Source organism: Pyrus communis, chromosome 5 (genome assembly GCF_041283825.1).
Source record: "Pyrus communis isolate YQ-2024b chromosome 5, ASM4128382v1, whole genome shotgun sequence".
In the NCBI taxonomy this organism is placed as follows: domain Eukaryota; kingdom Viridiplantae; phylum Streptophyta; class Magnoliopsida; order Rosales; family Rosaceae; genus Pyrus; species Pyrus communis.
In genome coordinates this window covers 34,543,179-34,558,812 of record NC_142569.1, presented here as the reverse complement: position 1 = coordinate 34,558,812, position 15,634 = coordinate 34,543,179, and the positions used below count along the sequence as shown (strand labels likewise).

Genomic DNA, 15,634 nt, shown 5'->3' with positions numbered 1-15,634 from the left:
AACCCAATGCCATGATATCTCCATTAAAAACTTGGTTGCCAAAAAAATGACAAATACAACAAAAGAATAAAAGGGTGAGTGATGATAACCCCGAGCACCCACCCACCTGCCAATCCCTGCTTCAAACACACTACTACAACAACCCTACCCCTCACACGATCCCCATTTTCTTTGTTCTTACATCATTTTCCTTCCCTTTCCTCTCAAATTTTCTCAGGAAACAAACACCATGCTTGATCCCAACACAAACCCACATGAACACCCATTCCTCTTCAACAGCCGCGCCGACGACGACCAAATTAAAAGTGACACAACAACAAACTACGATTCTTGGCATTCCGTAAATTACGCTTCCCGGGCTCCTCAGAAAACTACTAAAAAATATGGAAACCACAGCATGGGAGGCCGGATCAACGTCGATACTACTACTGCTTCCGGTGACGAGTCTGACTCGCTGCCGTTGCGGAAGACGACGAGCCGCGTGAAGAACTATCGGAGTCTGTCCCCGACTTCGCAAAAACAAGCGATCGCCAGAGGACAGAGGGAGCTCATGGAGATGGTGAAGAACATGCCTGAGTCGTGCTACGAGCTTTCGCTGAAAGATCTCGTTGAGCATAAGTATAGGCCAATGGGTGGCGACGAAGAAGAAGATCGAAATCAATGTCGAGGTCAAGAGGAAGAATACGATGATAGAAGTACTGAGAATTTGGTAAGGAAGGGAAATGGAGACGTAAACGAAAACGAAGTGAAGAAAAATGGTGAGAGGAAGAAACTGGTGATGAGGAGTGGGAGCATAGATAGTGGGGGGTTTCTTTTGAAGATGGTTTTGCCAATTTCTTTGGGGGGTAAGAAGAAGAATAATAAGAGCGTTAAGGAGAAGGGTGAGTGCTTGGTGGTGGATGCAAATAGCAATAATATGAGTGCAAAGGTGTCTCCAAAGCCTCAGGGGGTGGATGGATCTGTGAAGGTAGTGGGTGTGGATAATGAATGGTGGAAGATGAAGAGATTTTCTGTATCAGAAAGGAGTGAAAGTGGTGTTTCTAGTATCAATAGTGGAAGCATAAAAAGCAGTGGCAGCGGTAGCAGCAGCAGCAGCTGTAGCAGCAGAAGCAACGGCAGGTATGTTATCAATTTTAACTCGGAGTTTCACTTCCATTCGAGCGATAGGAAATTTATTTTTTCTTTAATTTTATTCTGGAAACCATGCTATTTAATTTTGAGTTTGTCTTCAATTCATTCATACACCAATTTCCATGATTGTTTTAAAATTTTCGGAACAAGTGATCATTCATTCGTGATGAAAACATGGGAGTCTTGAGTTTATTAACTTCATGAAAGAATATAAAAAACTTCTAAACCAAAAACAAAATCTATTTAAATTATGGGTTTTGGTATGCGTCTGTGTTGGTGGAATGCTTGCCCGTTAGATCATTTTCCATTGGATCATTGATCGCGCATCAAACACTTGTTGCTTAAGTGCATGTCACACACCCGAGCGTAAAAGAATTTTCGTTTGAATTAACAGAAACAATCCTCTAAGTAAGCATGTGGGACATTTGGGTGAAACTTGAAATACATCTAAATTTCTTAATTTCGGAGTCTCCATTAACGGAAGAAAGGGTAAATGCAAGAAAGCATAAAAACATGTGGGAACTGGTAAAGTTGCATGTAACTCACTCACATTCTAGAAACTGATTTGCCAAATGTCATGACTATAAGATTGAAACATGTATAAGGATTGTTTGGTGCAAAAGTTGTGCAAGTTTTGGGGGGCCTTTTCAAAATTTGGCACCATTAAATTTTTTTTGTGACGTTTACAAAACATTACATTGTAGAATTTTTAGAACTATCTCAGATATTTTTCATTTGTCAAAAATATCAACATAGGGCCTATGAAAGTGTTAACTTAGTACAAACAAGTTTAATAATATATACAGCAAATAGTGTTGTAAGAATTAAACTTAAGGTGTTTGATTTCTATTTATAAGAATCAACTCACAGTCGCATTAGTGAAATAAATTCCTTTTACATTATAGCAAATTGTTTTTAGAAAGTATTGAGATTAAAGTGTTTGTTAATAATGGGTAACATTACCTTGAACTTGGGGTTAAAACTCCTCAAAATTACAAGTGACAGGTGATATATCAATTTTCAAGAAGTATATGTAAATATATTTTGATGTTTTTATATATATTCAGTAGCAGCCATGACATGGCTTGTAAATGGACGGTTCAAATGATCGAATGAGTGAAATTGTACACACATCACTTTCAATATTTAGTTCAACGCAACACATAATATTTAACTAAATCCTAATTTTTTGTCCCAAGTCTATTTGTTTTATCTAATTGTGTTTCTGGTTGCATGGTTGCAGGCGCAAGAGCAGTGGATGCTGGTCGTTCATCCTGCTCAAGAAGAACAAGAGGCGGGATTGAATGACGATTTGTACCTTCTATATACAATACAGCATGGAGATTAATATTAATTAAGTGTTTGTGTAATTACGTCGCAAATAAAAATATGCTTTTGAGATATTGTAGAATATTGCAAAAGAGAATTGCCGTAGGTTGTGGTGTGTATATTCTTGAAGATTTTGGGAGAGTTGGTATATCTTTTCATTTAATTAATGGAACTTATAACAATTTCGTGCCTTTTTGTGTAAAATTCTGTTTAAAAAAAATATGAAAAACTAAAGAAAAAAAGGTTATTAATCCTTTACGCTTCACTCTCTCTCTCTCTCTCTCTCTCTCTCTCTCTCTTCACATCACGCCTCACTGGATGAAAATTTGTAAAAAGATTTTGTGAACTGGGGATTTGAACCATGCTAGAAATTCCAGAAAATGAGATGATAGTGTTGAGAATATCCAATGTCAGACGATAAAGTCTATAACATGTAAAAGCGCATGTCGAAAGTATTGAGCATGTCAAGCAACCAAGCACAAATATCCGATCGTGCTTTGCTGAATGTGTGTTCCTGCTGTTGATTTCACAAGTATTTGACCCTATAATATGTAAGATATTGTTGGCTTCTTCTTATGAAATAAAAGAACGAAATTGCTTGAGCTTGGCTTGAAAATTCATGAAGTTTGTTTTTTAAGTAACTTGAAAGAATATAATTATTATGTTTGGAGGTAGGTCGGCAGGCACATATTTTTCTTGCAACAATATGCCACACTTGTAAGCATGGAAAAGGAGTATCTTTGGTATTATAAAAAATAAAAAAAATGTATAGAAAATTGAATGATGGTTCCATTCTGCTCTGACCAAACAATAACTAATTACATTGATAAATATATCTATAAAATGGTTGTTCCTTAACTACTTTACAAGAAGTTGATTGCTATCACGAGAATGAAAGATTTTTAGTGTGTTCGAAATACAGATACATACGTTATATGTCATTTGTTGCCGTGAGCAATCTTTAGAAATAGGAATGTAAATATTAGAGTCCTTTATTAGGAAGGATATCTCTTGTGTCCATTTTAGTTTTCCTTTGAGAACAAGGATTGTATGTACTTATATACCAAATTATGCAATACATGAAAATTAAGCCGTTAATTTCTATTTGGCATTGGAGCCTAACCGTAACCCTAAAAAATTCTACCGTGCTACTGCTGCTGCATGTTCAGACTGCAGATTCGTGTTCTTGCTGCGTTCGTTTGCAGCAAACTGAAAGCTGCATAAGTATTGCCTACCGTGCTTTGTGGGTGTAATTGTGTGTGATCCATGGCAGGTGTTATAGAAGGATCAGGGCTAAAATTGGAGGGTAGGTCATATGGCTCGGCCAACAACTCAATTTTGAGTTCAGTTGTAATTCATAGTGATGCTTCAAATGTACCAAGTACCGTAAAACTCAATGGATCAAATTATCCTCTTTGGTCCAAAGTATTGGAGATGCATATCACTAGGCGTGGTAAGAAAGGGTTCGTGATAGGGAGTATTAAGAAGCCTAAGGAAGATAGTGCCGAGTATGAAACTTGGGAGACTGGAAATGCAATTGTGAAAGGGTGGTTGATTAATTGCATGGATTCTACCATCATGAGGTTTTTCATCCATCTTTGAACCGCTAAAGAAGTATGGGCAGAAGTTGCTAGAACGTATTATGATGAGTCTGATATCTCTCAGATTTATGAGTTGAAGGTAAAGTCATTCCGACTTCGACAAGAAGGATGGCCTATTGGTGTTTATTATGCCGATCTTAAAGCTGTCTGGCAAGAACTGGATTAAAGGAAACCAATCAAGATGGAATGTGCTATTGACTTGAAGACACTTCAAGAAGAAATCCAACTAGACCGTGTGTATGCTTTTCTAACAGGACTTGATGGTATATTTGATAAGGTACGTAGTGATATTTTGAGAACTCAACATTTACCATCCGTCGTGGAAGTGTTTTTTGTTGTTAGGCGGGAAGCACAATGCTATGCTACTATGATGGGAGGCAGTGCCGTTGGGAATCAAGGAGGAACACCCCATCTGGCGATGGTGTCACGACCACCATCGTCTGGCCGGTCATATAGCTTGTCGTCATCAACAAATTCTCGCCTATTTACTCAAGAAAATAAAGATGATTTGAAGTGTAATTTCTGTAGGCAAACCCGTCATACGGAAGATACACGTTTTCAAAAACATGGCGTACCTGAATGGTTCCCGGAATTGAAGAAAAAATTGCGTGTAAATGAGCTAGCTGCTAATAGAGCCAGTGGGAGTCTTGCATCCATAGCCACAACAACACCTAGTAACAAGGAGGTCGTGGAGATTCAAGGGGATCCAAGTCAAACTTTGTTGACTAGGACCAATCCTAGTGAATCCTCGCCCAATACAGGTACTGTTGGACGTGTTCTTTTAGCCTCTAGTACTGAGCACCATATAGGTTAGATTCTGTACTCTGGTGCAACTGATCATATGATATTCGATAAAAAGTTATTTACGTGTATGACAACGACTCATCAAAAGTGTGTAGCAATGGTGAATGGAACCATTACTATGGTGACTGGGGCCGACACGGTGGACCTTACGCCGTCTCTCTCTCTTCACCACTGCTTGCTTGTTCCATCATTTTCTCATCATTTATTATTTATTCCCTAACTTAATGAGCAATTGGATTGTGTTGTACTTATGTATCCGTTTTTTTGTTTACTTTAGGATATTCAGACAAGGAGATAATTGGGCGTGGCACTAAGAGAAAGGGGTTGTATTATGTGGATGACGTCGTTCCTGGTAGAACTAATGCAGTTCAAGCATCCTGTACTAGTAATCTGCAAGAAGTTTAGTTGTTGCATCATCGATTATGACATGCTTATTTTGGTTATTTAAGGCGTATGTTGCCTAGTTTGTTTCATGAAATAAAAGAATCAGACTTGCATTGTGAAGTACGTATTCTTGCAAAGAACCATCATGCTTCATTTTCTCCTAGTATGAATAAAAGATTGTTTCCATTTGAGCATGTGCATTTAGATGTTTGGGGGCCTTCGCCTGTTAATACCGTTTCAGGGTTAAGTGATTTGTTACGTTTGTTGATGATTACACTCGTATGACATGGGTATATGTGTTGAAACATAAAAGTGATGTTAGTATGATTATTTGGTCTTTTTCTCAGATGGTGGCTATACAATATTCCTTTATCATTAAGGTTCTCCATTCTGATAACAAGGGTGAACATGTTAACTCTGAGCTATCTTCTTTTTTTCGTGATCAAGGAATCCTCCATGAGACAACTTGTCCTCATACCCCACAACAAAATGGGGTTGCTGAGAGAAAAAATTGTCATATTTTGGAAACTGCTCGTGCATAGTTTATTGGTGCGTCCATACCTAAGAGTTTTTACCGGACACGGTCGCATATGCAGTGTGTGTAATTAATCGCATGCCACCATGGGTTGTAGAATTCCGTACTCCACTCCAAGTATTGATGGAACATGTTCCTGTTGTCTCTACCAACACTCTTACTCCTTCGTTGTTTGGATGTGTTGCTTATGTTCATATCCACAAGATTTATCATAGTAAATTAGATCCATGTGCTCTTCGGTGTGTCTTTGTTGGATTTGCATCCCAACAAAAAGGTTATAAGTGTTATCACCCTGAAACCCGCCACATGTATGTCACCACGGATGTGACTTTTTTTTAATCGGAATATTTTTATCCTCCAGCATCGTCACCTTCTGATCACAAGCGGGAAAATGCTAGTATTTGTGATCTTAATGGTGTTTTTGGGTGGTTGGATGTATAAGACGTACTTGCTTCAGGGGCAGTGCACCGTGATAATGACAATGCCATACCGATTGATGTAGTAGAGCCGCGGTCCTTTCTTACTGAGCCTGCTACAGGGGTTCAACCATTGATTGCTGAAGAAGGAAATGCCGAGAGTCCCTGTGCTGGTGTTCAAGTAGCTACTGCCGAAGTCAGCAGCCCTGAGACTTGCACCGAAGTTATTTTTCCTCTTTCTAGCTTGATAGTGCCGTCGTCCAATACGTCTTCTCTGAATATCCTTGAGGTAAGTATTATTGATGCTCATGTAACTAATGATGTTATAAGTACATATAAGTTGCCACCAAGGCAAAATTGTGGTGTGCCCCCTGACAGGTTTTCTCCGGAAGGAAAAGTGAAGTATCCAATAGCCAATTATATGTCATGTAAAAATTTTTCACCCAAACGTTAAGCTTGGGTGAACAATGTGGAGTCAATTCAAGTACCAACTCAAGTAGAGGATGCTTTGAAGAATCAAGAATGGGCTGAAGCAATAGATGAAAAGATAAGGGCACTACAGAAAAATAATACATGGGAAGTAGTGAAGCTACCGAAAGGAAAAAAACCAGTTGCGTTCCGATGGGTTTTTACAGTTAAAAACAAGGCTGACGGATTACTCGACAGGTAAAAATCAAGGTTGGTACCAAAAGGATATAAACTTTTTCTCCGGTAGCTAAGATGAATATGGTACGAGTTCTTATCTCATTAGTTGCAAATTTGGATTGGCCATTGAAACAGTTTGATGTAAAGAATGCTTTTCTTCATGGACATCTAGAGGAGGAAGTGTATATGGATTATCCTCCAGGATATAATATTGGGCAAAAAATGGGAGTGTGTCAATTGTGGAAGTCACTTTATGGGCTTAAGCATTCACCTCGTGCATGGTTTGGGAGATTCACTCAGGCCATGAGGAAGAATGGGCATTATCAAAGTCATTCTAATCATACTCTATTTGTGAAACGGAGAAACGGTAAAGTAACAACCTTAATTTTTTATGTGGATGATATGATAATAACAGGTGATGATTCAAATGAGATTGTCAAACTGGAAAAAAAAACCTTGTTGCCGAGTTTGAGATAAAGAGTTTGGGTAATTTAAAGTATTTTCTCGTAGTAGAGGTTGCTCGTTCATTCAAAGGTATTTTCTTGTCTCAATGGAAATATGTTCTAGATTTGTTAAAGGACACATGTATGCTTGGGTGTAAACCTGTGGATACTCCTATTGTGGAGAAACATCAATTGGAAATTTATTCAAATCATGAACCAGTAGATAAAGGTAGATATCAGAGATTGGTAGGAAGACTAAATTATTTAGCCCATACTTATTTGGATATAGCCTATGCAGTGAGTGTGGTGAGTCAATTTATGCACTCACCAAAATGTGGATCATATGGCTGCTGTTATGCAGGTTTTAGCTTATTTAAAGTTGGCCTCGAGGAAGGGAATTTTGTATAAAAATTCCAGTCATTTAAAAATTGAGGGGTTTACTGATATTGATTAGGTAGTCGATGTGACTGATAGGTGTTCTACTTCTAGATACTTTACGTTCGTTGGTGGAAATTTAGTTACTTGGAGGAGCAAGAAACAAAAGGTGGTGTTTAGGTCTTCTGCAGAGGCCAAATTCGGAGGTATGGCGCATGGAGTATGTGAAGTTCTTTTGGTTATGTAAGTTGCTTTGGGGTCTTTGTTTCAAATCGAAGGAGGCCATAAATTTGTACTGTGACAATAAGTCGGCACAAGAGATTGCAGAGAACCCGGTACAGCATGACAAAACGAAGCATGTGGAGGTTGATTGGCACTTCATTAAGGAAAAGCTTGAGAAGAAGATTGTGTCAATATTGTTTGTGAACTCGGAAGAACAACTTGCGGATATTCTCACTCATGTCGTGTGTAGTAGGATTTTTGGTGACTTAATTGTCAAGTTGGGCATGTGTGACATCTATGCTCCAACTTGAGTAGGGACGGAGCTAGAAATTTCTTCTAGTTGGGCAATCTGAAAATCAACTAAGAAAACCTTATTATAGTATGCTTATACCTAATATGATAATAGGGATGATTTCAAATGATCATGCATCACAATTCCAATGTTACTAAAATTTCAGTGTAGTAGTGGAAGGTGACAAAGTGATAAAAAAAATATTAATACATGATTACACGGGAGAGGTTTTTCAGTTTGAATGATAGAACAAGAGCATTTTTGCTCATATAATATTTAATATGAAGTATATGCGGTTTGAATGTATCTTGGATATTAGATACATATATTTTCTTCAACGATAACGCGTGTGTATTATATAATTGTAGTCTACAACTTAACAAACGAATCACTTGAGTGGGGGCATATGCCCCCAGTGAGCCTTCATTGGCTCCGTCCATGAACTTGAGGGGGAGTGTTGCCGTGAGTAATCTTTAGAAATACGAATGTAATTATTGTGTAAATAACAGAGTCCTTTATTAGGAAGGATATCTCTTGTGTCCTTTTTAGTTTTCCTTTGAGAACAATGATTGTATGTACTTATATACCAAAATATGCAATACATGAAAATTAAGCCGTAAATTTATGTTTCATTATATAAATGGAGAAACACTTACAAAAAAAACTTCCCTCCACTTGTATAATACCATATGATGTACCATTTCATATTTTGGGCACATTGAAAATTTTTTGCACAAGAATTATTGCCATTTTATTGTCAAGAGCATAACCTCATGCCTCAATACTATATTTCCAGTTACATGCACATGGACCAACCAAAGTAGTTACAATATATAGGGTAGTGATTTTTATGCTTCTCCTTCTGCATGCATCTCTTTTTGTTGTTGTTATTTTTCTCTAATTTATTTAATTAAATAACTAGAAAAACAAGAAGCAAAATTATAGAAGATGCTAGGACTCGGGTTTAATCTAATTTATTTTCCTTTAATTTGTTTATCTCTTCGTTAATTTTTGTTTTTGTTTTTTATATTGCTAGGATTGCCAAGACTCAAGTTGTTTTTGTAATCATTTTTGTTGATGACTTTCTTTGTTCGGTGTTTTTCTGGGCTTCAAGTACCCTTTAGCTAGAGGAGGTTTCGGATTTGAAATGCTTTGTGTGTATTTGGTACCCTTTAACCCAAAACAAAAACAAAAATTACAAAAATCACTTCTCATAGTGAATAATTCAAACAGCAAAAGTTGCATTATTTGCATGATCGCGGCATGGAGGCCAGCATAGGCCAGACCCCATTGTAACATCCCACATCGTTCAGGGGAGAGGATCTTGTATGCCTTATATGTATATTCCTATCTCTACCTAGCACGAGGCCTTTTGGGAGCTCACTGGCTTTCGGTTCCATAGGAACTCCGAAGTTAAGCGAGTTCGCGCAAGAGTAATCCCATGATGGGTGACCCACTAGGAAGTTATCATGTGAGTTCCTAGAAACAAAACAGTGTATGCGTGGTCGGGGCCCAAAACGGACAATATCGTGATGCGGTGAAGTCAAACCCGAGATATGGTGGGGACCTGGACCGAGATGTGACACCATTATGTATTTTCACCATTTGGTTATGTTTAATTGCTAGAATTATTATTTTGCAGACCAACTTATTCTTTATTAGACCCTAATTCGAATTAGTTGAATGAAAAAATGGTCCATGTTTTATCATATCCTGATTTGGTCCCCATACTTCTAAATTCTAATAAAATCAATTTAGTTTGTGGATTTTACTTTGTGACCTCGTTTGTTACTCAGGATTGGAGACAATCTCTCTAAGAAAACGAGGCATATTAGATAGCGTGATGGACTCCAAACACTTTCTACTTGATGTCACTTTCACAAGATGGCCAAATCTCAAACACTATCGGTTGCCCAACTTAAAACATGGGTTTTCGAGTGCCTTGTTGCTAAAGGGTTGCCAAAGGGAACTACCAACAAAGCCATCTATTTTTTGACTACTCGTATTGTTCAGCTAAAAACCTCCATTGCACCACAATTTACTTAAGAAGCCCTTGAATATATGAGGCATGCTTCACTTGATCTTGTAGCATAACCGACCCCAGTCCTGAAGCCCATTTTGGGTCGTCCCGCAGTCCCCCTCCTAAACCCTATTTTGGCTCGTCTTCTTTGAAACTTGTGGTCTCAATCAATTTGAAATCAAATTCTCTGTATAATTTTCTTTTTTTTGTTCTATTGATTCACTTGTATGAATATTAGTAGTTCACTCCCATTGATGCGAGAGAGACATGTTAAGTTCCAAGCAATGTATTCTGATAACACTGACAACAAATACAACTCTTTATTTATTTATTTTTCTTTCTGGTCAGAAACAAACTTCATTAGAGAAACAGGAGAACCACAAGCACTAGGCAGAGAGACAAGGAAAGCTATATTCACTTCTTGAGTTGTACATCTCAAAAAGTAGGGTTTTTAGTCAAAATGGTTTCTGAGATTAACATAAGTTTTCATTTTGTTCCATGATAATGAAAATCAATAGAAGTGGTCATTGAGTTTGTCCACCTTAAATCATTTTGGTCTCTTTGTGAAAAATTTGTCAATATCCCCATTAAATGAGGGGTTGTTTTGACAAAAATATTCTTAAAAAGTAGTCACGTGACAATTTAATTAGAATATTGACATATTTTTTACGGAATGATGAAAATGATTTACATTAGACAAACTCAAGAATCACTTATATTGATTTTCATTGTCAGAGACTAAAGCAAAAAGTTATGTCAATCTTGAAGATAATTTTGATTAAAAACCCTAAAACCATAAAGTCCGTTAAAAGGAGAAACTCTCGTGTTCGGTGTCTGGATCACTAGTTTCTGGCGGCCCACACTGAAAAAATCACTCATGGCCCATTCCCTATTTGAGGCCTACCATACCCCTTTTTTGACCTCACCTTCTCTCTCTTTTGGTCTTGTCTGAACAGAAGAATTTTTCTATCAAGAGAATTGTGTCTCGAGAATAAATGGATCTACTTTTTAATTTATTTAATTTTTTTAGTAGAGGCTAATCCCAATCCAGATTCCAAAAATATATCGTTTTTTCATTCATAAATTGATATTTTGTCTTAAATTATGGTAATAACAACTGAGGACTTATGACTGGTTTGAGATTGTGGTGCTTCAATAAAAACAAAAACAATAACAAAAATTTAAAAAAAAAAAAAAGCTTATTAAAATATCTGGAATATCAATGACAGTAGAAAAGCATAAAAAAACAAAAAGAAGGTCTACCATACTTATAAAGAAAGTGTGTCTTTTTTTAAAACCATAGTAGTCATTGCCCATTTATCAAAATTTTAAATGGCATGTTTCACAAAATTACAATTTTTGCGTCTACATATTGTCTTTGACAATTATTATCACATTAAATACCATATTATTTTTAGTCATTTAACATATTCAAAGCATCCAAGAGTGTTTTTTCTCCTTTCTCTCTCAAAGAAAATTCCCAAAAGAAAACCTTGCTCAACCGCCGACCCTAGCCTTTGGTTTTAGGGTCGGTGGCAGTCCTCAATCTCTCCTGCTTTCTTCTACTTTTCCTTCTTTTCTTCCTTTACTTCTCTTTACCTATGCTTTTATCTGAGCTCTGTCTCATCTATCTCAGCTTTTGTCTCAGTTTTGTACCCTCTCCTCAATCAACTGCCGGTCACCGCCATCCTTCTCATCCCTCCCCATTACACCCTTTTCTCCTACCTGCCTCTTCCTGCCCTTCATCTTTTCCAACCCACAACCATGAATTAGATCTTTGAGTGTTGGGCTCTATCTTGACACAAGACCCAACCCACACAGCCTAATGTCGATCCCGCTTACCGGAAAAATTGGGGGAAGTGTGGAACGATTCACGTCGGAACAAGGGTGTTTTACACACCCCCTTTGCCCTCCCCCTCCTCATGTTACGTTTGATTATTTTTCTTGCAAGTGTGGCTATGGAGGCTTTGGCCCTTAGTGGATTGACTCTATGCAACTCTCAAATCTAGTTTTTGGTTCGGATGCATTTTTTAGTTTCGTGTGATTTCTTCCTTCGCGGAGGTAGTAGCGGTTGCAGTGGTGGTGACTGGTTTTTGGCTACTGGAGCTTAGAGTTTTACTGATTATTATTTCTTTTGTAGCCTACAAGCCTAAATCTGTGTGGGCCTCCCTTTGTGGCTGGGGTTTGGGCTTGTCTTCTAGTTTATGTTTGCTTTGTTGTGTAGGGTCTCTGTTTAGGTTTAGGCCTTTCTAGCACAAACTGTACCTCCCTTTCATTAATGAAGTTTTATTCTTGACACCAAAAAAAAAAAAAAAAAATATTCAAAGTAATTTATATAAAAGTTTATTAGACACTCAAACATTGCCTTTTTTTTTTTAATTTTATTAAAAGCACTTTACCAAAAAATAAAAAAAGTTTACCAAATATTCAACAACTTTATTTTACAACTGTTTATTCTCACATCACAACATAAACCTTTTTTTTTTTTTTTTTTTTTTTTTTTTTTTTTTTTTTTTTAAGTACATCAATACCAAACTAGTCATCATTACAGTTGCCAACTGGTCTAAATGGATGTTTATTTCTAATTTTATGAAAAACCATAGTTTAAGATTAAAGATTAATCAAAATATTATTCTCATTGTAGGAGGAAAGTAAGAAACTCTTACTTATGAAAAGCTAAATGTACCATCAACTGGTCTAACTCTTTGAGTTGAGACTTGAGATCAGATTCGAATCTGATTCAAGTTTGCTCTGGCTTCAATCACATGGTGCTTATTGGATTCCAAGTAGTCATTATAAGTCATTTCACGATAAAAGGGTGGGTTGTGCTCGTCTACAAACTCAGGTGCAGGCCTCACAGTTGATTCCAATGATGGTCCAAAAAAGAAGGGTAAACTCTTCCTTTCCACTTCGTTGGTCAAAGCCACCCGATGCAACAAGCTCTTGTACTTCCCATTGGTCAGAATCTGCATTATGCATGCCATGCATCATATTCATGAACAACCCACGAAGTTTTTTCCCCAATTATTAAAAATAAAACAATAAAACAATTTGAACATATACAACTGATATATTTATTGACACACGCTTCCTAATACATGTGAGTTATACCATTGTATGTGAGTCTTACATTTATTAGACAATATTTTAGTTTTGTGTGTCCAAGTAATATCACTTAAAATAAAATATAGCACAAATATTATAATGAATGAACCAAATAGGATTACAGTAATAATCACAACCACACCCTTTTCCTCTTTCTACACACCCATTTTTCTAATTATTGTCGGATTGAATAAATCAAACAAAAAATACTAGACATGATTAAACAGAAGTGTGTAAGAGAAAAACAAAAAGTGTATACATAGTTTCCATAGGTTAAACACTATAATTTTTCGTACATATTTTTAGTCTTTCCATGTAATTGATCCACGTGTTTGGCTTTAGTCTTAACACATGTGATTAGATTTGGATTAAACACTTTAATTTTATCAAGTGAGAAAATTGGGGGAAATGTTGAACTTTGTAGCATTCGCGTTAAAACTGTTGTGAATTAGATAGCGTTTATTCGTGGAGAAGAATTTAAATGCACCTCTATATGGTCAGCAACAATGACAAAGATGGAACTCGGAGGAAAGTTTGCATTGAACCACTTTTTCTGGTGCTCAACCTGAAGTCCCCCATCAACGTCTTGAGCAAGGAGGACAAGTAAGCCAGGGTCACGATGAGGGAATTGGCCAATCTGATTCTTGTCGTCCGATGAATGCGACAGCGCCGGATAGTAATTTGGTCCGAAAACATTATAGCCAGATTCCAGGTTCATTTTCTTCTCTATGTAGTCCTCTTCAAGCCCTAGGGATTTTGAAATCCCTCTAAGTAATTGGACTCCCATTTCTCGCATTTTCTCACAATACTCTTGTAAAACCCTGCTAATTAACATCATACGTAAATTAGGTAAATGTTCTTTAAAGATGTAAATTAGGTAAATATACTTTAAAGACGCACAACTGACACACTTGCTATCACTCTTTAATATAAGTGGGTTCCACATATAATGATACGGCATACCTTTATTAGAAAGTGTGTATCAATTTTGTGTGTACTAAAAGTATTATTATACACATTAACATGGGTTACATGTTAGTTAAGTTTAAAATATTCTAATTTCGTATTGATGGTATGAGGTTTCCTTTTTGTTCAAAAGTGAATGCATGCATGCATAGCCAATATGGTATGTTAGTATGTTTGATAGAAGCATGCTTGTTTACGTGGAATTGGCAGGCTTTGTTGGGCAATGAAAGGTGGGATGTGCTCTCATGTGGAGAAGCTCTCTTTGGGTTCTGCCACCCCACCGGAATCTGATTTTATCCTTCGAATCATTTGTCTCATATCGTCGCTTCTCCTCGTCATTCTGATAAAAAAATTTGGAAAGCCAATTCATAACACTCCCCATCAGGCTGTCCGGGATCCCATGATTCGTCACCTGCAAAATCATCAAGTTCAATACAACTAATCATCCTCCTTCTAGCTAAATGTGTGTGGTGATATATATACATACATATATATATGGTAAGGAAAGTTGCAGACAACTGATCAAGGAGAAAGAGGGATGTAAGTTAATACTGTAAAGAAGCCAAAGTTGAGGCAAGCTTCGTTAAGGTCACTGATGGCTTTAGTACGTTTTAGAACATCACCGGAGATGAGCATGGAGTAGTCAATGACTGGATTTGGAAGTACATAACATGATTCACCTTCATATCCTGAAAAGGAGTTGACCAAATTCTTATTTTTCGACACACTGCTCGAGTAAAAACAAGGCCTTTGGCTTTGAGTAGAAAGCAGTAGAGTAGTTGCTTCAGTTCCAGCCATTTTTGCCTGTGTGTTTGTGTTGAGAGAGAGAGAGAGAGAGAGAGAGAGAGAGAGAGAGAGAGAATGGTTGCAGTGGAGAAAAGCTCAGCTATGTATGCAAAAACCAGGCTCACAAGCGACCCTTTTTATAGAATAAACATGGATAACTTCGTATAAACACACATAACTTGTGAAAAATTAAAGAGGGACCAGCACTAAGCATGTTTTTCGTGTCCGGAAGGTATAAAAGACGTAAGGATATATGCCTGCACATGTTTCATGGGACGCTTTGTCATTATCTGTTTTTTTTTTTGGTCGAATGTCACTATCTGTTTATGTCGTTAAGAAAAATGCTATAACTTACACATAAATTTAGATTACATTTAAATTACCTCTTACGTGAGATTTATTTGTATTAGAGTGATAATGTAATTAAATGCGGTTCATAAAATATAGTCTTCCTAACATAACTCATTATGTTATACAACAATTTGTTTATTTTAAAGGAAAGTGTTAGGCAGAATATATTTATGTGTAGTACTAGTATGTGAACATTGCGTTATTTTTTAATATGGGTGGAACTTACTTG

The 15,634-nt window shown here is 36.9% G+C and overlaps 2 protein-coding genes across 2 annotated transcripts; one reads left to right on the top strand and one right to left on the bottom strand.

The window, feature by feature from the left end:
• The first annotated feature begins 5 nt into the window (after window positions 1-5).
• Window positions 6-2,642, top strand: LOC137727031 (uncharacterized). Its single transcript, XM_068465976.2, has 2 exons — window positions 6-1,119; window positions 2,375-2,642. The coding sequence occupies exons 1-2, from the start codon at window positions 230-232 to the stop codon at window positions 2,433-2,435; spliced, it is 951 nt and encodes a 316-aa protein (XP_068322077.2). The 5' UTR covers window positions 6-229; the 3' UTR covers window positions 2,436-2,642.
• Window positions 2,643-12,663: 10,021 nt separating this feature from the next.
• On the bottom strand, window positions 12,664-15,141 carry LOC137724043 (2-oxoglutarate-dependent dioxygenase 19-like). The gene is made up of 4 exons (XM_068463014.2): window positions 14,821-15,141; window positions 14,466-14,680; window positions 13,790-14,123; window positions 12,664-13,163 (listed from the first exon to the last, which is right to left on the bottom strand). The coding sequence occupies exons 1-4, from the start codon at window positions 15,064-15,066 to the stop codon at window positions 12,921-12,923; spliced, it is 1,038 nt and encodes a 345-aa protein (XP_068319115.2). The 5' UTR covers window positions 15,067-15,141; the 3' UTR covers window positions 12,664-12,920.
• Between the last annotated feature and the right edge of the window lie 493 nt (window positions 15,142-15,634).